This window comes from Typha latifolia, chromosome 5 (genome assembly GCF_019914945.1).
Source record: "Typha latifolia isolate L0001 chromosome 5, TyphaL0001v2, whole genome shotgun sequence".
Taxonomy (NCBI): Eukaryota; Viridiplantae; Streptophyta; class Magnoliopsida; order Poales; family Typhaceae; genus Typha; species Typha latifolia.
In genome coordinates this window covers 292,963-320,134 of record NC_133090.1, presented here as the reverse complement: position 1 = coordinate 320,134, position 27,172 = coordinate 292,963, and the positions used below count along the sequence as shown (strand labels likewise).

Genomic DNA, 27,172 nt, shown 5'->3' with positions numbered 1-27,172 from the left:
GGGACCGATATAGATACTTAAGTCATGCATAGAACTTCTCTCCGTTTATTAAGTACCTCTTACGTTCCCAAACGCTCGTTTTTTTGGTGTCCTTCATTTAGAAATCCATCTCCCTCAATATTAAACCAAAACAAGACCGGTAGAAAAGGAGAGATGGATAAAAGTCCCAGACATCTACATTTTTGAACGAATATGGGAAATTTACAATCCTTGATCTGCGAAGGATAAATTCAAATACACCTATCAGGCACCAACGTTCATGTAAACATGCTAGAGACAAAAGTTGCAGGTTATATCCTTCTCTGAAACCTGAACAAATGCTAGAAATGGATATAATCAATATGGCAAACAAGATGTTCATAAACAAATTAGCCATAGCACAAGGTCCACAGCTGCTACATACTCTGATACACATCGAGACATATACACATGATGGGAGTACAACACTCATAATGACTAGCGTCATCTGCTTATCGGGACCTCAATCTCGCATCTCCTTTCACATGCTTTCACACGGTGCATCAAGGTAGAAAACCTCCTCCAGACATGTTAGTTGGCCCCTGTGATGGCACCTTCCCTTGAGACATGATCTGAGACCTGCTATGGCCTTGGATGAAAGGCTGACCGAGACCTGATCCGACCATCTGCTGCTGCTGTGAGTGTGGCTGCTGTTGTTGCAGATGCTGCTGCTGTTGCATCGGTTGCGGCTGACCCATTTGCTGTTGAAGCTGCTGCTGTTGGAGTTGCTGTTGCTGCTGTTGGAGTTGTTGTTGCTGCTGCTGCTGGAGCTGTTGCTGTTGCTGTTGCTGTTGCTGTTGCTGTTGCTGCTGCAGCTGCTGCTGCTGCTGGAGATGTGTGTGTGGCTGTGACTGTGTTTGATGGTGCTGCTGCTGCATCTGTTGCTGTTGTAGTTGTTGCTGTGGCTGCTGAGTGGGCACCTGTGGCTTAAACACAACCATATCCTAGACCATGAAAGACTTTAATTAGAGGCAGAAGCATAAAGGAAAAAAAGAGAATTATGAGAGCTAGCCACATACCCCAGGAAAAAGCATTCCTATCAAGCGGCCTGCTTTGTCCGAGACAGACAGTAACAATGTTTGTGAAGGTAGTTGGATAACTGCACACTAAAACAAAATGGTAGCATGTTAACATTTGGTAATGAGACAACTTATCAAATTCCATATCATCAAATAATAAGTCATGACAAAGCCACTCGGATTGTATATCAGTTCTTATATTAATAAAATTTCACATTGATAGCACGAATACATAAACAATATTAAGAAATGAAACAACTGGTTAATATAAAAAATTCATATGTACTGAACACTTCTCGGTTAGTGTATTCATGTTACATTGATGAAGAATTGCTGCAATTGTGGGTTTTAACATAATCTCAAACACTGCCTAAATGAACAGGAAAAAATAATTAGTTAAAAGTATTTTGACTAATTATGCCAAAATAGATTAGCAAAGTTGGGATGCTCTTGGATGCACCTAATTTATGTCAATAAAAGGACAAGGTCAGGATGCACTTGGCTGCACCTGGCGATAAGCATTTAACTTCATATTCAGTTATTCACATGGACGTTAAAGAATCGGATATGGATTATCCAAGTGAATGTGATGACTGTTACATCAAGCAGTAAGAACATTGCAGCATTGTGTGGACAAACAACCAACTGAAAAGAACCCAAACCCTCACTTACTTTAGGTGAGAGCCTTGTAAGTTGGAAATGCCTTGAAAAGCTAACAACTTTAATTAGTGAATAAAAGAATTACCATGCTGAATAAATAATGGATATTTGAATAGTAATATAAATGCTAACGAGAACACTGTTAATCTGTTAAGAAGGTGCTAACAAGAGTAAATAAAAAAATGCTTAAACAATTAAACAGGAATTCCAACCAAAGCATAAGATTATAGAATGAAGAGAAGCATTGCACAATGGCATGTACCAGCTTCTTTTCTTGCAGTTGTCCAAGGAAGCCATGCTGATTTAGGGTCCGAAATACCAGAAAATCTGCCTTACCAGCATATTGCCTTTGTAGAATGCCAAATGAAGTAGCAACATAGGAAAAATATCAGATGACCTGGATGCAACAAGTTATCCATATAATAGTAACAAAGGAAGCAGAGTAGGACTGAGATATAACTTGTTACTCATATGCTCTTGGGCTATGAGGCGAACAATTTGCATTGTTGAAGGCCAATCTGCTGCAAGCCTGAAATATAGGGAAGCACATATCCAGGTGTTGTCATAATTCAGTTATTATAGTTCAGAACATCTTATAGCAGATAATTACAGTTGTGGACAAAAATCTCAAATCAAGCAACATTAAGAATATTCCAGCACGTTTGAAGTTCGAACAAAATAAAATCAAGAAATAACAGTAGGAACTTCATCTGGTGCAAAATTAATAAATTGTGAAGGGAAAGATGGTCTACCATCAGAACTTTAAAGTGAAACCAACATCAAATCCTCAAGGAAATGATATCATTTTATATGAATAACTTCTGATATTAGCTATCTCATGCGTATCCATGGGAAAACAAAACATAGGGCTAGAACTGGGGATGGAACTGGTAATCTCACTATGTGGTATCCCATGGATAATACTAGAGAATAGAAAGAAAAAATTTGAAGAGGGATGCTTGATGTTGAGTACACGTGTAAGGATGAATCATTCTAGATCATTGATCATGCCCTTTCAGCTGAGCAAAGAGAGAAATAGATATAGACCCTCAATATGAGGACCTTCAACATTGTGACCTCATAGGATTAGTTTAGTTGTTCAAGTTTGTTAAGTCTTGTACCTTTATACCAATAATTATCATTGCAGTAAGCTAGCTGTGAATTATGCATGTTGGATGTTTAACATTCACAAATTATGTTGAGCTCTGGATCTATTGATCTAAGCCTTTTCCTTACGTTCATGATATGAGCTATTTGTTCACTATTATACGAGGATAAGTTGCATGTTCTACAGGCTAGCACACTTCTGTACATGCCTGTTCATGTCACTAAATAAGGGTATGATACAAAACTGCCATAAAGAGTTAGCCAAATATCTATTATTCACTGTAGCATTATCATCGAGTACTCTGGAATTTTTTTTCAGAGTTCATTATATTTTGAGGTAATTTGGCATGATTTCTAAGAGGCTTAAGAAGAACTTGCATGAAGGCCCAGAATGTTAACACTTCAACTATTGCACAAGTCACTCAATATAGTAGGCATTATTCATTAATATTCATAAGCACAGTCAACATTTGTAGAAACTGTCAAAGAATTATCAACTTACGTGTCTGAAGCTGATGCATTCCTATAACCCTGCCAAATAAACATACAAGTTAATGGCCAAGAATGGAACCATCAGAATACACGCTATTCAAATAAATTTTGGATGAGTCATAAATAAGGGGAAAATGGATTAGATAGTGCTCAACTCATATTTAGATCTATATTTTTTGTCCCAATATAAATTTGAATATGAATATTGGACGGATAACAAAATTTAAAATTATATCCTAATTAAATAGATACATATAATTTTTGGATACAAATTGGATATTAAATTAATATGAATCAAATTGTAAACGAATTATGGCTTTTTTTAACACAAAATACTAAGAGCTTTATAAAAAAAAAATTTCTTACATGTCAAATGCATATAAACTTAGCAAAATTAATCTCTACAAAAAACATAATACACATTATTAGTAACAATATGAGTATTCATTATTCAAATAAACAAACTAATAATTGCAAATTATTTTAAAAAATATGCAGGTAACCCGACCCGTATTCTTATCCGTATTCGGATTTTAAAAAAAAACCTACCCGTATCCGAATCCATATTCGGATTTTTTTCAAAAATCCTACACATATCCAAATATGTATTTGACCCTCTGCCGCAATACAAAAGTCGGAAGCCAGAGAAAGGAAGAGGGAAGTAGAAACTACAGAGTAGAGACTCACCACAACACCCTTGTCCCTAGTGCTTGTCAAATGTTATGATTCACATGCCAGATTAGTCAATACTCATTAGTACTTTATGATTCATTTAGTGGATGGTAGTTTTCACAATCCTTTGCAATCAATACTTTAAGATTACTTTTTAGTTTCTACCTCATCTTTCCTCTCGCTACCTCCTTGTGTTGACAATGTCACAACACCCTATGCTGGCAAGATGCCAAGACAAATATGTATCTAGCTCTTAATATTTCAGAGAAATAGATTCTTCTGTCCTTATTTACTTTGGAATATAAAAGAAGTTTGAATGCAGGGAAACTGAAGAAGATAATAAATGTACACTTACTTCAAGTTTACAAATGAATACAGGTTGTCCCTGCCTTTGTCCAGACAAGGTTCCCTGTAAAAGTTGGAAAAGAAAAGATCAATAAGTGAGCTTTTAAAGAAAATATTCCAAATTTCCAATTAATATACAGACGCTAAAACAACACTTCTATATATGAAGGGAGCAATTGTCATATCATAGACAGATGGTGCAGTTTTTACATGAGTGATAGATTTTACACCTCCCTTGGGTATGGTTAGATTTTACACACATTCAATAAGACTATACAAGTGTATAATATCACTGCAAGAAAAGGCACAATCTCCACTTGAAATGCCTGTACAAGTATATTACTATAAGGAAAAAAAAAGAAATCAGTTCCATCAATAACACCTAGCAAGGAAATTCAAAATCCTATCGCTTTCTCTTTTTGCAATACCATATTGAAACAGTATTGAACATTTTTTAAATTTAAAATGTAAGCTTAAGCATGCATTAGGGAACAGTAGCAAAAGGTTACCTCCCAAATTTTCATATACTTGGACTGGGATTGTTGAACATTCGAATGTTGAGTCAAAGGCATGCTAATTGAAGAATTGTTGGTCACACCAAGAGAATGTACACCTGCTTGTTGAGTCATTCCTGGTGTAGGAATCATTGTCCCTGGTCCAGATGAGATACCTGTAGTCCCAAGACCACTCATTATGTTCTGATTCATGCTAATTCCACCTTGTCCTATTTGTGCACCTGATGTCAGACTTCCCTGTCCTACATTGGATACTGACTGACCCAAACCAATGTTGCCCTGGAGATTATTCAATGCAGATGAAATACCGATGTTTGAACTGCCAGACATATTAGAGGTCGCTGATGTAAATGAAGTCAGAGCTGTGTTTTGTGCAACTTGTCCAGTAGCCACTGGTGGTCCTGATCCAGATATAGATGAAATGCCTGAGATTGCAGATGACGTCATTCCACTTGATATCATGTTCGACATATGCACTGCGATAGATGTTGCTCCCATGGCTGGTAATCCATTAGAATTACCTCCTGAATTCATCAAGCGATGTTGAGAAAGATTGTTTAGGATGCTAACATTTGCCTGAGCAGGTCCAACAGGACGTAATGGCTGTTGGCCGGTGTTCACTAACGGCTTATGTTCTTGCACACCATCATTAATTGCACTCATTTCTGGTGAAATGGGGGATGGTGAAGAACTTTGCAAGCTCGATAATCCTTGAGAGGCAACATTTGGAATCGATGGTATATGTGGAAAGGCAGGTCCAGGTGCCATAGAAGGGACAGTGTTTGGCTCCTGAGAAGGAAGGTTGGTGAGATGATGATATCACAGTGAAAATCAAACTGATGGAAATATATTACCAACTAAAAATTTAACCTACCATTTTCACAGTCGCGGTAGGCATAGTTCCAACTGTTAGAGGTGGACGAATCATCATAGACCCATTCGCTGTGGAAAGACCAACATTTCATAATCACTAAGCAAGATAAAATATTACCTCCAATAACTATTCCTATTTATGTGGACAACTTTAATATGGACAACAAATAAAATTTCAAAAGAAACAAACGCATACCCCCATATATTCTAAATTCGATTTCAAACAAAAAGAAAATTGATTTCTTCACTTCTATGTGGTGAAAATAATGTTAATGCCTAAATAGCTTTCTTCCTACATTAAGAGTTTCAAGCCAAGTTTCACATAATTTAAGCTTCCAGCAAAAACTAATCACCAAGTTCAAGAGCGCAAAGAGCATATTAAAAGCTGCAATTTTCTTGAAAAACAAAGTGTGATATATATATATATAGGTATACGTATGTATGTGTGTATATATAATTCTCCAGGGAGTGAGCCAGAAAGTTATCATATGGTTCAATGATGGAATCATTGATAAAAGGATACATCTTTGTACAAGAAGATGGCAACCATAAATGGAATTTAATTAACCAATCCAGCTGAAACTACTATCATGTATCAACCTTGAACCTTCTAATCCATCTTCAAGTTGTCATGTGCATCATGTGATGTAAATGCTACCAACAGATATCAATATGCATGGAATTTTATGTCAATAATAAATATATATATAACAATATTAAGTGGAGTCAAGAATGGCCGTGTCAGTCAACACTTGCTATGCTGATGGAATATCAGAACCAAGCACAGGTTGTGCCAGTGGAACGGCCAGCACAGGTTGTGCCAATGGCACAACCCCGTGTCAAAACACCAACTCTTACCAAACCAACAAGGTCTTATGTCAATTCATGCTGGTCGACACAGATTTTTTTTTAATTATTTTGTTTTACACTTTAAAAGTTAATTTGGGGTGTACAAATATTAGATCTAACTCAATTTTGTTAGATCTATTATTTGTGAGAATATTTCTACATAGATCTAGCATTTTGATGCTAGATCTACAAAAGTACTCTTTAAAATGTAGGAATGAAAGAAAAAAATTTGATTTTTGCCCTAAAATTTCCCAAAATTTTAAAAAATTCAAAATTAATATGTCAAATTCATTCAAATTGGGCCAAAATTGGTATAGGAACATATTATATTAATTCCATTTGACTTGACTAAAACCCAAATTTTATAATTTTTAGCTAAAATTTCAGCATGATTAGATTTCCCCTAAATTAAAGAAAAATGTGAAATTAATAAGTCAAATTCATTTAAATTGGGTTTCATATAGGAACATGCTATAATAACTATGTTCAACTAGGTATTAATTTTAATTATTTAATTATTGTCAATTAATGAGTGTATTCAATTATATCATTTGACTATTGCTATATCTTTAATAAAATAAGTCATTTACAAAAATAATCTAAGAATAAAAAATTCTAATGTAAGCTTTAATACATATGTTTAAATCAAAAACTAAAGATTGTCGTGCCGAAAAAATCAAAAATATCTCTAAATACCATAAAATTTTATTAGAGGTGTGCCCATATGTGCCAGCAAGGGTGTGCCTGGGTTGTGCCATGCCTATCGGAATCAGCATGGCCATCCTTGCATGGGCCTACTAATGGCAAAAACTTAGGTTGTACAAGAAAATAGTTTGTTTTTGATCCACAGGGTGTTGCGCCTCGATTCAAGAGAATTCATATGACCATTATGTAGAAGAAATACAAGAAGAAAAGTGGATTTACTATTTTGGGATAACCTTTCACATACATATATATATATACACACATACACACATAAATAAATATATGCATAAATAAATAAATATATATATATATATATATTTCTTAACCATCAATCAGTTGGTTTAAGTGTCTGTTAGTTTAAAGATCTACATATTCTTCCACACGAAGTCCATCCATTTGGTCTTAATACTTATCTTTCCATCTACTGGAGGGACCCAATTACGGAGATCTTATCATATGCACATTCCAACTCATTGTCCACCATTTCATCAGGTGCAGCTCCTATGTTTACTTTGCTGCACCCATTTCTAATCATTTTATAAGAATTCACTGTCTTTTCAGTTGTCACCATCTTTTCCCTGCAAGGTTTTTAATTTTTTATTACACTCACATAACATCTTTCTTATAAAAGTAGATGGATAGGCCTAGCTTTGTGTCCAGTTTCTGACATAATCTTATGTCGTAGAGCTTATCTCCCTGGCTTCACAAGAAAAGAATCCAACATCTGATTTTAAAAAGCAGATTGACAACAATATATCTAATCTATTATTGGACACCAGTAGTTAAGTATGACCTGATGAGTTAGAATTTGAAGGTGGCCCTGGTACAGGCGTAGCAGAAGGCCCATCCAACTTTACTGTGCCTTGATTCGAGGGCAAGCTTCCATTTAAAGGGCGACTTAGAGCAGCTCGGGTCTCAATAAAATTATCAGAGAGCAAAACAAGGAACTGAGGGTTTCTCACATGATCCACTGATGGATCTGCAGTTCGAGGATTCCTCTTTCCCTATAACATACCAAAAAGCATGTGAGTACTCACTGTCTAATAATGTATCTCATAATGTCCATATTCATGGAGTAGGAAAGCATATGTACCTAGAGCAAGATAAATTCATATAGAAGAAAAAGAACAATGTACCATGAAGTATATTTGATGATTTCTAGTGAAGAAAACAATGAAGTATATCATGTATGATGTATCACAAGATTCAATGTTGACAAAGCCCGATAAACTAAGGTGGAATTAGAGTATCATAACTAATAAGATACATAGTACAATTTTGACAATTTAAGGCAATAAATATGTCAAAAGCTGATGCTTAGAAAAATAGTTATTCCTCAGAAAAATTTGGTGGGTGATCAATCACAGATGGAAAAATAAAAATATGCATAGGCACATATACAAATGAAACACACACATGCTTGCAGACAAAATAAAATCTTGGAACTTGATAAATGAGTGGTTAAAACAAAAACTAAGCAAGTAAATGGAAATTGGTACTTCATAAGCATAAGAAGAGCATTTAGAAACAATATCGAACTTTAGGAAACTTAAAATGCATGATACATGCATGTTTTGGTACAGTCATTCCCACTTGTACATGTACGTTTAGAATGGAAATTGGTACTTCATAAGCATGAGAAGAGCATTTAGAAGCATGAGAAGAGCATTTTTAAAAAATATAGAACTTTGGGAAACTACATGCATGTTTAGGTACAGTCCCTCCCACTTATACATGTATATTTAGCATGACATTTAAGAAACTACAATGCATGGATAATACATGCATGTTTTGGTAGTCACCCCCACTTGTACATGTATGTTTAGAATGGAAATTGGTATTTCAAAAGCATGAGAAGACCATTTTGAAACATGAGAAGAGCATTTTGAAACAAGAAAACAGAAATTGGTACATCATAAGCATGAGAAGAGCATGTAAAAACAATATCGAACTTTGGGAAACTACATGCATATTTTGGTACAGTCACTCCCACTTATACATGCATGTTTAGCATGACACATTTAAAGTTTGGAAAAGCAGAGTTTAGTAACCCATTGCCGTCATTCATGCATATAATCCAAGAAAATAAATAGAGGCTAGATCACTTGTGATTATTGGAGAAGCATGCAGGAAGAGTAAATATAAGAACAAAGGTAGCTACAAATAGTACCGCATTATATACTGCTCTCAGTTTTGGAAGTTGCTTAGGTGATATCACCGACAACGATACAGAACACTGCAAGCAGAAAGCAATATGAAATTCAGAAATATTGAGGAATAAACTTGGGATATGAATAAGCACATGTACTACAAAAATAAATAACACAATTTATGTAGCACCTGACTAAATGATTTCGCTACAGTCTCAGCATCAGCAAGACATGTTTCCATCAATGCTTCAGCATTCTCGTTGTGATCTAAACCTGGAACAGGAGGACGATATACAGGTGTAGGCATAGGATGAGGATTGCTTGCAGCAACAAGGACACAATGCTTTTGTACTTCATGATTTTGATGACTCTGATTCACACTAGGAGACCCTTGGAACATCTGTCATTAGGTACAAAGATATAACTTTGATACATTAAAGCTCACAACTATCCAATGCCAAAATGAATACTAGTCAAGCCTGGAAATGTTAAAGTGAAATATTAACCCAACTCGATTCTACTACATTAGATAGCATGGCAAGACACTTATCGTAATGCCAATTCCAGTAACTTTAGTTCAAATCTCAATTATCTCCAACATTTTATTTCGAGACATGACATTGTCATTTAGTGTGATATTATCTCCCCAAGAATGATGTTAAGGTTGTGTATATATTCTCTCCCAAACCCTAGGTAAGCAGGAGCCTTGTGAACTGAGACACTCCTTACTTTATTTCAAACTCAAAATATATTCTAAAGGAATAATATGGATGGGATCGTATGATTATCCTTTATAGGATTATTGATTATTAATCTTATTAGGTGTAGAATAGAGAGTGAAGAAATTTGGCAATGAGTCCATATTATAAACTTATGATGCTATAGCCGACGGTTATCTTATTGAGATAGCTTTCTAGCACAAGAATAGCATGCATTAGATAACAAAGAGGAATAAAGGATATAGTCATTCTACTGAATCACTGTCAAAACAAAAATTATAATTTTGCCATTCTACGGATAATAGAGTGGTGATCAATTTTCACCAAATATCAACTTAATTTCAGCCAAATCAATCCTAACTAAGACCCTTATACCAGCCTCTGTACTACCTCTCACTGCCTTCTAGGATACAATCTACAACCTTCAATTTCTGCAAACTAGTTTATATAAGTTTTAACTTTTAAGAACAAATACATTTTGAATCATAAGTTTGTAAGATTATAACTTTACAAGCTATAAGCTTATTTCTTTGTTTATCCTGTCATGTTATAATCCTGTGATAAAAAAAGGAGAATATATCATTAAATATAGACAGAGATGCAGTAAATAGAGAACATCACATATCACATATACAATAAATTTGCAGATCTAGAAATCACATCATTATTCCATACCATCAATGCTTCAGCAAGACCTTCAGCAATGGCAGCTTCACTAAAACCACCACCAGTAAATGATATGCCTGATAACCACTGAGAAAAGACATCCACATTTTTTGTCCAGCCACTTCGTTGCACAACAAAAGCTGTACAGAAGTTGATAAAATTTTCAAGTTGTAAATCTGGTAGAAAAATGTCTAAAATGCTATAAGAGATCAAATATTTAATAAGCTTTCAAATAATACAGATTTACAGACTATTCATTCTGTGCGAGTCCGCATTTTCCATCGCTCAAGGAATACTATTCGAGATGTCTTGGGAAATGTAGTCCATAACACCAGCATTCTAATCAAGCATCAAGAAGACTAGGGTGCCATTGTCTAACATATACAAAATGAGATACCCCCGAGTGACAATTTAAAGAGAAAATAGCCCTTTCCTTTTATCAACAAAAAATTGAGTACAATGATACTAACCAAAGCCTGAGTGCTAGGGCTGAATTCGACTTTCTATGTCATTAGGTTCATCTAATTTTCCAACATTAAAGTTATAAACATAAACATCATGGAATTCTTTCAGTTTGACCACCTCAAAAGCAGCTTTAGCCTTTAGTCCAACCTATATGTAAAGGATCACTAAAACTTCTAGGGCTTGTTTGGTTTAAGACTAAGCCCCGAACTTGATTAGTTAGTCTATTCTTAGTCTTAATTTTTTGGAGAGTGAGCTTGGTTAGATATAAAAAATAAAAATAATAAAAATAATAAAAAATAAAAGAAAAGAAAGATGTTTGGTTACTGAACGAGGTTAGGAATCCCTGGTCCCTGAACTCAAACCAAACGGGCCCCTAGTAATTAGGCAATACCTTGTACAAAAAAAAGTTGCTCTACTTGTTGAAATTTTCTTCTGTCGTTGATTCTCTCTTCTCTCCCACTCTCCTTCCTTCCCTCTCAAGAATATTGCTTAACAACTGGGGTTATGTAATGCAGGACATAATTCCTATCAGGATAATAAATCTTAGTTCAATAAGAAATTATGACTCCAACAAATCTAGTAGGAATAAGAGTCCTAGTTCTTTCAGTTTAATTTCAAACATAAACCTTTGGGATTAAGAATCATAATTCCTTTAATTAAGTTGCTGTCCTGATGTCTTTAGGATTAGAATTTCTCCTCTATGAAAGATATAAAGGCATACTTATGATAATGCAGAATTCAGTCCGTTAAAAAGATTTTTTAATCTCTTTGAGAGTTTCTATCTAATTTCTGGTAGATTCCGAGCAACACTCTGTTTTATTATATAGAAAGAAAAATGATACATCATGTCTCTTAGCTGCAAAATAAATAGTGATAATAATAGTATTTGCAGAACTTCCTATTATGTTAACTAACTACTGACCAAAATTTGCAATGCTAAGCTTGATTACAAAATAGTTTACTTCTCAAAAGAAAGATATGAGATAAGCTTAAAAAGGTGTGATTAGTTTTTAATGTGATAATATCTGGTTAGCAATTGATGGCAATATTATATCCTAAATTCTGTGCTATAGATAATCAAAGCTTAGCATAGCACAAACATTAACAAGCGCTATTACCGACAAATGAGGATTAACACTGCTAATAAGAAAGAGAGCATGTGTTCTAACATTAAAGCACCAACCAATTAGCTTTCATGAGAACGTTGCATCATCTTCAGGTCAAACGCAATGGGAAAGGAGTTTGCAACATCACTGTTTTAGAATTCACTAAGACAAGATAAGAGAGATGAAAAGGAAACAAAAGAGAGGGTGAGAAGTGTTGATGTCATGGAATGATGGTCTAAAAGAGGTCTAACAGAGCAGGGATCAGATTCTAATAGATCAATATATGACAGGATTTGTAAAACTTGGATAATCATAATGAAGTGAACAGGATTAAGTGGGAAAGTGATGTTTACAATACCAAGGAGGAATTTCAAATAAGGGGGCCATTTATGGCTTTCTGCTGTTATAAGTTGATAAGTTGAAATAAGTAGGCTACAAGGAAGATAGAGTCTTCCATTTTCGAGGCATTATCCCTATTCTCAAGTCAAAGTAAAACTACAACCACGGGGGAAGACAATTTTAACCTGCCAAATTTCCTAGTAGATATTGTAGCAATCCATTCTTTTGCTTCATTTTCTGTGGTCAGGATCTGCCAACATTTCTAGAATTGGCATCGGGTACAGCCCATTGTAGAAGGAAAAAACTTCTTCTATATGACATGTTCCCTAGAATCTAACCAACCATATTTTAGAGATGACAAATTGGCAACAACATTAGTAAAGCCCAAAAAGCCAAGCCTGTATTGTATGAGAAGAGACCTAAAAAAGAACATTATAAGACAATGCAAATGTAAGAAGTGAAACCCAAGCAAGGATTGACAGATTATTCCATATTGACTGCGACATGCTGTACATGAACATATGAGGCACAGTCCAACTATGTGCCCTCTAGTTAAAAGAACATTTTTCATTCTAAATCAATTAGAAAATACAACTACAACCATTGATTGGCATGACTTGAGACACTGAAAGAATGAAGGTTAAATAGAAAACATCAAATAAACAAGTGCTTTCAAACATCAATTTAGGATCGAATATATAAAGCAGGCATAAAAACATGAATCCAATAGTGGCACATACCACTGTAGGGTCCATGGGTATTGAAGACAACCAAAGCAAGCTCCGGACTTGCACCAGATAATTTCTGCAAAATAGCAAAAAAGATACAGAAAATAATGTTTTATGAAATCGGAACTAGACTTAAAATTAAAATTCTCTTCCACTGATAAGAAATAAGTCCAATTATAATATGATAATCTATCACAACAATAACAACTAATGACATAAAAATGTCATAATAAGGGGAAATATCACCTAAAGCTATATGCTTGTGGTCAGTCGAGTATTTCATACTTCAATGTCATTAATTATCTAAATAGAACGCAGCATCATTGAGATTTCTCTTATATATATACAGCTTTTTCCCTCCCATACGTGGCCTTCTTAAAGGAGCAGAGCAAAGAGGAACACTTTAAGACATCTCTACAGCTTTTTAACCAAACCTTGACAGTTATGTCAAATAATGCCTGCAAAATTGATGCAACTTTAGGCAACTAATGCATCTCCCAGAAGTCTGATGAGAATGGAGAAAAAGCATGACGTTACATGTTACATACTTATAGCTCACGAGCTATGGAGCTACTATCTAGTATCTAGGATAAAGGCAGTGAAGGTATAGTTAGGATAAAGATTCCTCAAAGGGAGTTGAACTTATCTGAATCACAGACTAACATTCTAAGTCAATTGACTATATTTCCGGTAAGCTTGAAGTGTGAATAGTGAACCATATAATGATATAAGCACCAAAATATTGTGTTGTTCTTCTTTCATGCAAAAGAATAGCTGCTTGGAAAAGGCAATGGGCTGAAGATGACTAACAATTCTGACAAACATTACATGCAATTGACAGAGAACAACAAATCATTAATGTAAACTGAGGGAATGTTCGTCATGTGCACCAAATCCGGAATTACCAAGGCTAATAGACATCTATAGTTACATGATTTCAATATTAATCTTACTTGACTAAGTTTACAACTTAGTTTGTAAGCACTAGAATGATTAAATGATTTTAATTTGATAAAGTAATATGTACTGATGCTACAAGAAGGCATCCTATGATAATAGTATCATCAAAAGAAAATAAATTTATCAAGAAAAAAATGTCAAAATGTGCATTTACAGATGTATATGTATATATAACAAAAAATTGAGTACGCAAATGTATACCAAGTCTACATGAAAGTACCTGTCCAGTCAGGTCATTACCGCAAAAACACCTACATAAGTTTCACTAATTTTGGTTAGTAATAAATATAACTGCACGAAGAAAATTTTAAGAAACAAATGAGCCGACCCTGAAATAATAAAGCCTACAGAAGTACTTAAATGAAAGTAAAAATAACAAATCTGAAGAGAAGTAAAACTGACCAGCAGTGGTTTAAACAAGTCTGTAAGTTGTTTCACCTATTTTTCTCCGGCCATAATTATGCGGATCATTTTCATTAGCTTCTTTGGCGAGATATATCATCAGAATTCCTACGATTCTAATATTTCTCTATGAAGCACAGAGAAGTCTCCAAAACAGTATCTTTAATTCTAAAATCCATTACTCACAGTCCAGGTATAACATATTTACACACAGATAACACCATTTTATGTAACGCGATGATGGTAATCCAGTACCCTAATCACCTTACTCTCCAAAAAAAAACAAAAAAAAAAAAAAATTCCTATACCCCACAAAGAGATGCATTCATACCAGAAAACCCTCAATCTAATTAACCACTAAACGCGCATAATTTCTATCAACAAAGTGATGAAATCAAGAAGAAGGAGAAGAAAGCAATTCGATTCAAGAGAGGGAAAGATTAGAGATACCTAACGATCTTCTCGATGTAATCGGAGTGGATAGTCGGCCAATAGGGGCCGACGGACGCGGTGCCTTCCACCGCGATGATCAATTGCTTCTCCGCCATTCCCCCTTCTCCTCCGACTCCGACTACTAGAGCGGGGAGACGCGAGAGAGAGTAGAAACTTTATTATAACGACAGCTTCCAAGCAATAGCTCAAAAGCAAATGAAATACTTTCTCTCCTTTATAATAATAAAATTTAAGTTAAAGTTTATTACAAACACCACCTTACGTTTTACTTATATTACTGTTAACAGTTAACACTCTTATCTTATGGCATGTTATTTTATCATATGTGTTTTAGATATTAAAAAGCTAAATAAAGGTAAAATGTTAGTCATATCTCATAGCTAGGACTAACGGCTAAGGGGGTGAAAACAACTATATAGGATCTTTTCTATATATTGACCACACAAGTAGGGGTGATAAGTCATCATAATTATTCTATTTACGACTATGGTTTAAGATATTTCCTCCTTCAGGTATCAGGATGGTTTATGATTGTTGTCTTAAATAGTTAACATTTTATATATATCTTATGTCAAATAATTTGGAGCAGGTTGCTGCACTGTTAGTGGCACTAGTTTTTTTTTTTTTTCTATCTTCTTTTGTCTGATATTTTTATAGCTTGGAAGAGTAATTAGTTTTCAAAAATTGCTACGCTAATAATAATGTTTTTATATTTAATGGGTTAGTTTTGACGGATAGATTATATTATTTGAAAATTATGCGGGTAGATAGATATTTAACATTTGTATCTAAATCCAAAAAATATAATTTAAAAAACCCTCTCGAGTCGAGTAGAGGGTATATGAGTTTTTTCCTTTCATTAGTGGGTAGGTGGGGATTTTTCATATTTATAAAAGCACTACAGCAGTGAACAGTGACACCAATTTAAAATTTAAATTTAAATTTTATTTGATTTACACAGTCTGAGTTGGTGATTCCCATAAACTAGTGCATTTTTATGTATTTTTAATTATAATTTATGATTTTATATGTATATATATAATTTATTAATTTATTTATTACCGTATTCTAACCCTATTTCATTTTTATTCTATATTTTTAAGATTTATCGTATTGCCGTAACGGTATCGTCTTGTGTTCATAGATCCGGCCCATATTCTCTCCTACAATTTTCGGTGAGATTCCTCAAATTTTGGGCCCCTAAACCCAACTCTACAATTTATTACTATGCTCTATTTCTCCTATATAAACGATCAGTTTGACAAGACGAGAGAGATCTACTGTCGGCACCATCGGCTTGTAATCACTTTCTCAAAGTTCTAGCAAATCTTGAGAGTTGTTCTTCATAGATAGACGAGATTTGTTTCTAACACTTTGAGATCGATTTGATGCGCTAGTTGTCTTAGTGATTATCCCTTCTTTCCAACTTGTAGTCACTGAGTTCATTACTTTGAGGTAAAAAAAGCAAGCATGATTCGGTTTCAAATTTCTCTCCTTTGTAGATCTCAAAGTTAGGTGAATGATGGATGGATCGATGCCCAACATAAAGAAGTGGATTGTGCTCTACCCTGTGTACATAAATTCGAAGAAGACGATTGCCGAAGGCCGCAAGATTAGCGCTGAGAAAGCATGCGAGAACCCTAATTGCATTGAGATTGATGACTGCTGTAGGTACCTCAAGCTTCCATCTGCCATTGAGGTATACATGGTCAAGCTCACTTTTGTTACTTTTGGGCTTGTAGATTTGTGTGGCTTTGTTAAATTATTTGGGTTTTTACATTGTTGCAGTTGGATAAGGCGTACCCTCGGGACTTCATGGAGAGAGGGAGGGTTAGGGTGCAACTGAAAAGACAAGATGGGTCTTTGGTTAATCCTGCAATCGCTACTAGTAAGGATCGATGAACCCAAGGGCCCCTATTCTTGTATTCATTACCATAATCTTCTTCTTTTCTAATTTTTGGTTTGGAGTTGATTTGTCTTAATGAATTTGGAATGAGATTCCATTGGTGGAAGTGGAATATAATTAACCAGATTCTTATGGAGCTAAACATATGATTGATTGAATAAAGGGGCTGGTGTGGCAAGAAATATAAGTGAGAAAGAACCGTCCCATCCTATTTGTTTGTCCTGTGAGATAGAAAGAAAACCCTCGATTTATGTGTTATCTATCTATCTATCAATTCCTACTTTTTTTTTTATGCCAATGTTGGTGACTGGAGTTGGGCTAAATCCTTAAGAAAGGTCAGAAGCGTTGTTTGATGAGCAATGTAAGGATTTGCTTTGATCCATGAGCCATTGGCATCGCTGCCAAAACCTTTGGTGCCTTTCTTTCTTTTCATTGGTGAAGCTTGTCATTGGCATCCCAAATCAGCATACCCCTGCTTCCTTTAACAGAATAACAGGCTAGAGGTTTGAATAAAATCTATTGACTAATAACATGTAAACATGACAAATTATTTTCATTGTTATTTGTTAACCAAAGCTCTTGGCCTGACTATGGTTAGCGTATTATAAGTTCTCTAATTTCAACATGATCTTATGGTTGACTTAGTTATGTAGTTTTTGATTTCATCTACACACTACAAAAGTTCCAAGTACTACTGTATTTAGAACAAGCGTGTATGCATGTATTTAGATGTCGAGACGAAGTTATTGGTAGGTGCCTTTTTCATGTTTCATATTTCTTCCTGTTTTGTATTTCGGTAGGTGCCTTCTTCATTTTTCATATTTCTTCCTGTTAATGTATTTCCACTCTTCAACTTTGGTTTAAGGCATTAAGTATATATACTTCATAGATAAATCCCAAAATTTTGTTCCTATTTTGCATAATAAGAGCTTCAGACGTGTTTTATTTTGATCGCATTTTTCAAGTTTGTCTCCAGAGCTTATCAATCTGATATTGCAATATAAGAAAGCTAGGAGAATGTTGCTACTGTTTATCAACATTCAGTTATCTGATTGGAAATAATTGTGGGTTTTGATCTTGCCTATGATGTTAAGGCTTTTTCCTATATGTAATGATGCTACCATCTCTCTCTCTCTCAAGCTCTTGAAAGGTACTTAACATTCACATTTTTTAATTACTTCAGTAAATGCTAGATGATGTGATTCAATATTGATCTAATAAACATGGGACCCTAATTACCTTATCTCTCTCAAGATCTTGAAAGATCGAACTATCGAAGATGCTTATCAATAGCACTATTCAATTACTTTCAGTATATAATGTTTTGCAATATTGATCTAACAAACATGGGCCCTATCTGAACCACAAAAGTGTTTTAACAAAGTCGGTTCTGGAATTGGAAATCTGAGTTTTGAATGAATATCCTAAATTCTGTAGATACTTTATACTGGTGACTCAGGTGAGATAGTATTTTTAGTTGCTCCAGCTTGGTGAACATGTCAAAAAGAGGATTTCTTTTGGACACAAGGCTAAAACTATAGGTCATCGGATCCAAAGAAAGGGCCCTTTCTTAGTTATTTCAAGGCTATATCTTAGAACTTTTTGCTAATATGTGACGTTTTGATGGGCATTAAAAGTTATGTTGATAGCATTCACTGAACCAACATAATATGTTTGGTCAGCAGCTGTTGACAAATGAAGGATGTAGGTCCATTGAACTTTCAATAATATATAATATGTCTTAGGGCATCTCATGTTTATATTACAGATGAAACGGAAGAATTAAGCACTAGAGCTTAGCCATCGTGCTCATTAATTCTTTGTTTGCACTAACATATCGCTATATTACAGGGAAGCAGCTCATGTTTCGGGTTGCAGAGTTAGTTCCCAAGCATCACGGGAGGACCAAGAAACAGGAGCCTGCAGCAACTTCTACTACAGGACCTTCAAAATCTTCAAAAGGGGGAAAGAAGAAAAAATAGAGACAATCTAATTGTTGTAACATAAAACCTCTGTCTTTCATTAGCTTACTGGTAAATATTAAATTCTGAGTACCCAAACCTTCAATGTTTTTTACTGTCTTCCTTCTGGGGAAAGAGATTAACTTAATCGCAGGTCAACATCTTCTATATCCCATTATGCTTTCATACGAGCTTGGAGTTTTCCATATTTTCTTGCTTTTGTTCTATTGAGAGTTGAACTGGAGGTTTGGTGGAATAGTTTGATTGAATATGACCAGTTGACTTAAATATTTTCGATTTGATGCTCACAATTTTATTATAAGGAAGCTTGTGTTATTCATGGTTTTCAGTGCATGCCTATTAGCCTTCAAGGTTTTCGTAGCTAGGTGCCAACATTTTCACTTCAAATAGTTGCCCTTTGATATGTATCCATTGCAATATAGAGTGTAAGCCTTGATCTGCACCTCACTTTTGGCTGACCTGGAAACTGATGGTATAGATGCGACAGGCGGCGATCTCAGGATTGGTGCTTAGTGTGTCACCGAGCTTGAGGAGGGATCGAAGGAGGCAACGGTGATGACGCCGCGACCGGAAGGTGATTGGTGATGACGAGGAGGGTTAGAATTGAAGCTGTTGTACATTTCACATTTAAGGATTTGGGAGAGATCAGAGAGTAGGTTTATTGGATTATTAAACGAGTAAATTGATATCCGTTATCCAAATTCGTTTTCCATAAAATTAGCTCTACCATATTTGTATTCGGATTCGGATTTTTTCTAAAGACTATCTGGATCCGGATCCGGACATTTTAATAAAATGGCTATCTGGATCCTGATTGGATAGGATTTTTCTATCCATTCCAATCTGATCCGGATCGGATCGGACTTAATTCGACCCGTTTTCACCCCTCCATCCTGACCCAATGGGCCAAAGTTTATCGACCCGACCCGATAAGGAACGGGTCAAGTCGGTCTAAGCTACCCATCAAGGCTCGATCCACTTGTCGTCGAACAAAATCCCGATACACTCTCTCCATACCTCTTCTACTACGACAAATATGGGAAGAGATCTCGAACCCAAGCGCGGCCGAAGCAAGAAGCGTACTCGCTACTCGTCCGTATCCTCCTCCTCCTCCTCTTCGTCTTCTTCCTCCGAGAGCCAAAGCCCAAGCCCACGAAGTCGAAGGAAGCGCGAGAAGAGATCGAGTCACCACCAGAAGAGGAAGAAGAGTTCCAAGGAGGAGCGAAGGCGGCGGCGGAGGAGGCCTCGCGAGAAGAAGTCGCATAGGAGGCGTGATGATTACTCCTCGAACTCCTCCTCCGAGGAGGAGGAGGAGAAGGCTGAGATTGCTGAGCCGCAGGAGATCGCCCGTTCTATTCTTAGCGATTTCCCGTATGTGGCCGGCGAGCTCGAACAGGTAATCTTCTTCTCATCGGAAAAATTTGATGTCAAATTCCCAGATTTGTTTTTTTTAAAATTACTTTTCTATTGGCCAATCAAGTCCAGAGACATCGATTCTTGTTGTTCTTACATATTTATTCCTCTTTCTAGCCTTCATAGTGTCTACTTCATATTTCCTTTAGATTAGACTTTAATGATGAATGATAAAATACGGTCACAATTACCGCAGCTATCAATTTGGCATGGAAATTTCCTTAGCCTTTGCTGATAATTTTCTTAGTAAAGTCGATTAGCATTGCGTTGGGTCATATTTTACTTTTTCTATGTCATGGTCTGTCTATAGCCTCCATTCATTTTCTTTTCCTCCTCGCAAGTGCAGCTTCTCCAAATGATTGACAATGGTCAAGGTGTCGATGTGGCAGGACTTTCTAATAAGTCGCTGTTGAAACTTCTAAGGAAACTTTTCAGTTCACTAAAGCTAAAACAGAGTGAAAATGGGGTTTACTTGCTGCCTCCCATGGGAATTCCCACGTTAGATGTTATTGGCCCTGTATTGCGCACACATCTTAAACCTTCAGATAACCAGCCTCAGAATTCCACATCGCCGAGTAGACGGCAATCTCTGTCGTCCAATCTTGATATGAAAAGGGAAACCGATAGTGGTGCTGTGCACTCAACAGAAGGAAATGGGAAGCAGGAATCTCCACCTCCTACTAAGAAAAGGTAATATCATATATTCCATCTAACATTGCCTAATAAAGTCTGAAATGTGATTATACTAGGTATAAATTTTGCACTATTTTGATTTCTGAGCACATGCGATATTTTGCTCCGGTCATACTTATTATGGTTAAATTTTATAGATAGTATGCATATCTATTTTGTTGGCATCCTATACTTCCAAATTTGACATGAAACTCAATTTATAACTTTCTGTTTGATTCATTTCCCATGAGTGAATGTGTATATCAGACACAATATCTAAATCTAGGTCATTCGCTTACCTAAGTGACTTGCTTTATGATTTTGGCCAACTTCCTTATAGGAACTCTATCCTAGGGACAAAACCCAGGTGGGGTATTCTTATAACTACTTTAAAGCTGTGCAAGCAATTAAATGCTAGTTAAGTAGATGGTAAGAGAATTTAATTATATTTTGTCCTAACATTTATGACCATCATAGCAGAATGAGTTGAAGGCTAAAGCATAGTTTATGGTTTTGGAGGAACAGATCTGTTTACCTTGAAAGGATTCGATTTTAACTGGGAGCATCCAAACCCAAGTAAACTAATCAGGTTCAGAATGATTTTAACAGGTTTTTAGGCCCTACATGATTCTTAGATTTGACTTTGACCATCTTATCCTGGATTCGTATTATGATCCAACTTATTTTCAGCTTTATTTTCTTGAAAAGATTTATACTGTTGGTTTGATTGATCCTTTTATTGTTTTGGCTGTCAATACACTTGTATTTTAGCAGATTTCCTTTGATGAGTATTTAAGTGCTCTGATCTGCACTTATGGATTTATTATTTCATCTTTATCTGGGCCATCCATGAGACGAGATGGAACATTATTTTGCATTAGTTTGTTTTTACACACAGATTATGTGTCCCTGCAGGTTAATTGGTCCTGAAATGCCATCTCGTGAGTTAATGGCTGCAGCAGCTGAATTGACTCAGGCTGAGAGTTTGCTTAGGTATTTTAATGCAGTAGTGTCAGTTCTATTTCATTATAGTGTTATATTTCATGTATTACATCCTTAAATTGCAGTATAACATATTCTTTACTATCTTGCCATATCTTTATATTTAATCTCCATTTCTGGGTCTTTTGCATGTTTTACTTGTGGATAACTGCTATTTTTACTATAGATATGTTCCCACAAGATGGCATCAATTTAAGATTTAATAATATGAAAAAAAATTCAGGGATGCTGATGTGGAAGTTGACAATGATTTACTCATAGGCCCCCCTCCACCTGCCATGGTTGCCGAAGCTGAATCTGCAAATGAAGCCGAGCGATTCGAGGAGGTATTATTTTCTTAATTCCCCTTCTTTTCTTTTCTTTTCTTTCTTTTGAAGTAAACCCGAAGAATTTCAGATGCTGAACTAGGCCATGTATATGCAGCTAGGTTACTTAAATGCAATCCATCTTTCTCACTTCCAAGCTAAATGTTACCAAATATTAGCAAAGCTGTCATATTCACAACTTAAACCTATTTATCTGTTTCTTCAATCTGTTGATCCATAAATCCTGAATAACCAAAGGTGCTACTGTCAAGTCATATTTCAGTGTGCAGATGAATACAATAGTTATGTTGGTATTGAATGTCTTAAAGCAATCATTGTAAAGAAATTATCTGCAGTAACATTATTGTCGTAGTATTTTTAAGAACAGAATATATTTGTTGTTGTTATCTTCTTGTGCAATATTTTTGCAGTTGATCTTTTTGTCTTCCTACATTGTCACTTTCCTCTGGTTTTGTAGTCTCAATATTTCTTATGATACTAATAGTCCCAAGTATTTGGTGATCTGACCTACAAGAGAGCACTTGATAAGTACTGATTGGTTGAGAACAATGTGTATCTTCTCTTTTAAATCTTAGTAAGTGTGTTATGACAAGTATGTATCATTCAATTCTTTATTTTGTTACTCAGGTAGCCCGAATTGCTGGAGCAGATGTTGACTCACCTTATGAGGTTCTTGGAGTAAATTGGAAGATGTCTTCTGATAACATCAAGAAAAGGTGAAATATTATTTATCCTTTTTACTTATCAGCCATGTAGACAATTATCTAGAATGAAGGTCCATATTACGTCAAGTAAAATAAAAGTATTCTGCATATGGATTTCCATTATTCTTTATTGGCATATATGGGCACGTAAAGGGGGGAAAGGATAGAACAATAATTTTCCTAACTTTTCTTTTAATGGGCTTCATATTTTCATTAACAAATCACAATAGAGCTAAAAGTAATAGTTCCAAGCAAGAAAGAAGTGTAAAATCATGTACACAATGTGAGCTAAATTGACCTATTGCCACCCCTAGTTGTGATAGGATTTTGCTTTATCAATATCATACTATCATGCAACCATGTGTTTGTGGTAATGTATCTTGTGTTCCATGCCTTTGTATTAATTTAGCTTTCATTAACCCAAGTTCCCAAAATTAATGAATAGTTAAAATATAATACGAATAGCTAAAGAATTTAGGTAATAATACATATGCAACACAATATATTTTTATTGTATGTAGTTTTACCTTTGATACTCAATCATTCTGTGTGTGCAATAATTTCATTTGCTTGAAGCCACTTCAACTTGTATTAGTTTAACTCTTCATGAAAGTAATAAATTAATAAAGTTATTTTCCTGGCAGTTTAATACTGTTTTCTGTTTTCCCGTAGATATTGGAAGTTATCTCTTATGGTGCATCCGGACAAATGCACTCATCCACAAGCACATCAGGCATTTGTGATACTGAACCAGGCTTTCAAAGATTTACAGGATTCTGGTAAGGTATGGGTTATAGACTTTGAAGAAAGAAACTCTGTTTTTTGGAGAAAGAATCTCGTAACCAAGTACGAGATTCTTGTTGCATAGTATATTTATTGAACTCTATATGGTTCGAATGCCTCCACAGGATTTTTTGGACAGTATTTGCTTGTTTCTATTATTAATGTTTAGGCCTCTTGGCATTTTATGGAAGAAGCTCTGTTGGAATTACTGGTCATCTGAACTCTTGCAATTTAGTTTGATTGGTCTTGGTCTTATTAGTTGCTGATGTTTGAGTGCAATCATTCACTGTTTTGCAGAGAAAAGCTCTAGATGATAAAATACAAGCTAAAGAAGAGCAAGAAAAGTTTAAGGTAAGATTTCTTGAGATATTTCTTGTATTGGACTTGTCTTCTCTGTCAATGACAAATAATTGTTCTCCCTTTCTCTTTTTTCTTCTTTCTTTCTTTCTTCCTTTCTGTGTTTTTTTTTTTTGATAATCTGTTCAAGTAGTCCAAAATGATGTCATGGTCAGTTGCTTGTAGTCTTGTACATGGACTGCCTAATGCTATATTTATTTCTGCACGACATTATCTGTATTTTTCCTTTCCTTGGGTGTTTTTAGTGACTGCAAATCTATTGACATATCTTTTACTATTTGTATAGGCTGAGCTGCAAGCGCTGCGTGAAGCTGCACAATGGAGGCGATTGCAAGGTCATTTATCTTAAAATTAATAATAAAGCTGTCCTAAATTCTGTAACTTCTGGAACATTAATTATTGTGCTCTCATTCAAACTAGTCAACTTTAGTGGCTCAATGATACAAGACCGATATCTTGTTATTAGCATTCATTCTGGTGGGACTTTGAACTTCAAATGAGAACTTTTAGCTTGTTCTCCAAGTGTTGGTGAAAATGCACAATCATACAAACAAGAAGAGATTGACTAAGTTGTGAAGTCGTCAAACTCTCAGCTTATTTATTTTCAGATGTATAGGTTATACTCGACATATGTTCTGAAGCCAATAAGGTGAATCAGTTGGAAAATGCAAGGAAAGGTTGGATATTTTGATAAATAAAGTGATTCATTTTCATTTTATAGTGTGAGATATGATAGAGAGATAGCAATACCTAGGCAGATTATTTTTTTGGAAGTAGAGTTCTTGTTTTAAAGAAAACCTTGTTTAAGGTTGTTTAGGGACTGACAAATGATAAGTTACGCATGTGATATGGATATTTACTGGGAAGTTATGGTTCATTTGTTTTCTGTCTTTTTGGGCTTTGCCTTGTACCCTACAAGTAAATTAACTTTTATTTACCCCAATCTCATTGACCTGCAAATAATCCTATTTATTACTGTCCTTGATTTGATTGTAACACCTGGATAATAGAGGTTTCACCAAAAATCTAGGGATCCTTGGCCTACCTAGTTCCAACAGTGCCTATGCGAGTATGCAGATGGGCATACATGTAAATTTGATTTTGAGAGGTAAATATACAAATAAGCAATTTTTAAGAAGGATATATGTATGTTTATACAAAAACATATGGGTGAAGATTCTTAATGTTATTTGGTATTATTAACTTATTATTATATAGTATCTGCACATAAAAAGAAATTGAAACATATTTGGCAGCTTTGTCTGGGCCAGGAGCTGAAAGTCACATTTTGGTGTAGGTATATCTATGGAGGGTGATGATGAACTTCTTGCAATTGCAAAAGAGGCACCAAAAAGAGATGAGTGGATGACAACATTACCGCCTGAGAGAAAAGTGAGTGCCTGGTTTTCTCGTCAGTTTCATGTTTCTGGTACTGAAAGGGCATATTACTTTTTCATTTTCAGCCTGGAATGACCACGCAGTCAACATCATTTAGTAGGACAGGTAAAGAAGGACGTGGTGATACCAGCAGTTGGACTGACAACCCTCTTGACAAAGCTCAAAAAGCAAAACAGAAGTATGGCCTTCTAATCTTGTGTTGATTTATATTCTGTAGGGCATGATTAATCCAGCTATGATCATTAACCCTACTCTTCTGTTGATTTATATTTAAGAAAGTATGGTCAGAACTCCGTGTCTTCTGTTAGATTCGGTCTCCATGGATCTTGTCCTACCTGTATAGAGTATGCTGTGGGCCTCTTCCATGCTTGTCTGAAGTAGTTGGTCTAAGTAGTTGGTCTAAGTAGTCGGTCTATTTCCTATTAGACGGAAAAAGGAAGTCTATCTCCGACCCCATCATTGGGGTACTGCATTGTATTACTCAAATTTATAATGTTGTCTTCCCTCAGTTTCTGTTCTAAAGATTTGATTTGAGGCCAGGGAAATGATAACTAATTATCTGTTCCAGACTTGCAGTGTATGCTCACCAGTGCATGTTTCTTGTAGGCATTTGTCTGGATGTCAATTCTTTTATACTATGGCTGTGCATTTCTTTATACTATAGGCATCTGTCCTGTTTGCAGTTGAGCTGTGACTTCTACTCAACACTCTCTTTCATTGTGTGATGCAGTTACATAGAAGCTTACGACAAAACCAAAGCACTAGCAGAAGCAGATGATGAGAAGAAAAGACCAAGCTCAGATGCGGCATTGGTAGATAAATATAACTCATCCAAGCGGTCAATGTCTCTTCTCCAGAGGCACCGAGCGGAGAGCAGCCACACCCAGAAGAAAAAGAAAGCAAAGGAACCAGATAAAGAGAAAAGGGAATGGGAGGGTACTCACCCATGGAAACCTTGGGACCGTGAGAAGGATTTGGTAGCAGGACGGCAAAAGGTCAATTTGGATCAGGATAATATGGCGCAAGGACTGACTTCTCGCTTCTCCTCTGGCACTATGCAGAGGAATTTTTTATGAGCAACCTATAATATGGTTTATGTTATTTCATGCGTAGCCGCTTGTTTAACCACCACCTATTTGTCCATTGTTGGAACATTCTGCTTGCTAAGGGCAACTCGAATTTCCACGCTTGCACTATGTAAAGATTTCATACTGCTTTTATGTTTACTATTTTAAAATGTTTAAAGTTGAGATCTTGTATGCATACATCTGTGACTTATAGTCAATAGTTCATAGTCGGGTCATCAGATTGATGAGAGTTTGGTGCTATTATTAATTCTGTATAGGTTCTTGAGCATGTAAATGAGGTAACTATTTTACAATAAAG

At 35.5% G+C, this 27,172-nt stretch overlaps 3 protein-coding genes across 7 annotated transcripts; 2 read left to right on the top strand and 1 right to left on the bottom strand.

Annotated features, from left to right (window-relative positions):
• Window positions 1–154: 154 nt before the first annotated feature.
• On the bottom strand, window positions 155–15,430 carry LOC140788141 (mediator of RNA polymerase II transcription subunit 25). Of its 3 annotated transcripts, XM_073137275.1 has the most exons (16): window positions 15,241–15,430; window positions 14,609–14,639; window positions 13,441–13,504; window positions 10,800–10,930; window positions 9,596–9,805; window positions 9,426–9,491; window positions 8,049–8,259; window positions 5,703–5,770; window positions 5,350–5,617; window positions 4,823–5,253; window positions 4,324–4,377; window positions 3,307–3,335; window positions 2,158–2,226; window positions 1,960–2,044; window positions 1,038–1,124; window positions 155–962 (listed from the first exon to the last, which is right to left on the bottom strand). In XM_073137275.1, the coding sequence occupies exons 1-16, from the start codon at window positions 15,336–15,338 to the stop codon at window positions 522–524; spliced, it is 2,343 nt and encodes a 780-aa protein (XP_072993376.1). In that variant the 5' UTR covers window positions 15,339–15,430; the 3' UTR covers window positions 155–521. The 3 variants fall into 3 exon arrangements, with proteins under 3 accessions (XP_072993376.1, XP_072993374.1, XP_072993377.1); XM_073137273.1 differs by having other exon boundaries at window positions 4,823–5,617; XM_073137276.1 differs by having other exon boundaries at window positions 1,038–1,117; window positions 4,823–5,617.
• Window positions 15,431–16,374: 944 nt separating this feature from the next.
• Window positions 16,375–19,283, top strand: LOC140789421 (signal recognition particle 19 kDa protein-like). Of its 3 annotated transcripts, none has more exons than XM_073139118.1 (4): window positions 16,375–16,418; window positions 16,746–16,942; window positions 17,032–17,131; window positions 19,001–19,283. In XM_073139118.1, the coding sequence occupies exons 2-4, from the start codon at window positions 16,763–16,765 to the stop codon at window positions 19,129–19,131; spliced, it is 411 nt and encodes a 136-aa protein (XP_072995219.1). In that variant the 5' UTR covers window positions 16,375–16,418; window positions 16,746–16,762; the 3' UTR covers window positions 19,132–19,283. The 3 variants fall into 3 exon arrangements, with proteins under 3 accessions (XP_072995219.1, XP_072995218.1, XP_072995220.1); XM_073139117.1 differs by lacking the exon at window positions 16,375–16,418 and adding an exon at window positions 16,419–16,542; XM_073139119.1 differs by lacking the exon at window positions 16,375–16,418 and adding an exon at window positions 16,489–16,648.
• Window positions 19,284–20,080: 797 nt separating this feature from the next.
• Window positions 20,081–27,103, top strand: LOC140789420 (uncharacterized). The gene is made up of 11 exons (XM_073139115.1): window positions 20,081–20,527; window positions 20,891–21,234; window positions 22,132–22,209; window positions 22,442–22,544; window positions 23,172–23,260; window positions 23,921–24,032; window positions 24,329–24,382; window positions 24,675–24,723; window positions 25,686–25,780; window positions 25,852–25,964; window positions 26,517–27,103. The coding sequence occupies exons 1-11, from the start codon at window positions 20,168–20,170 to the stop codon at window positions 26,860–26,862; spliced, it is 1,743 nt and encodes a 580-aa protein (XP_072995216.1). The 5' UTR covers window positions 20,081–20,167; the 3' UTR covers window positions 26,863–27,103.
• The last annotated feature ends 69 nt before the right edge of the window (window positions 27,104–27,172 follow it).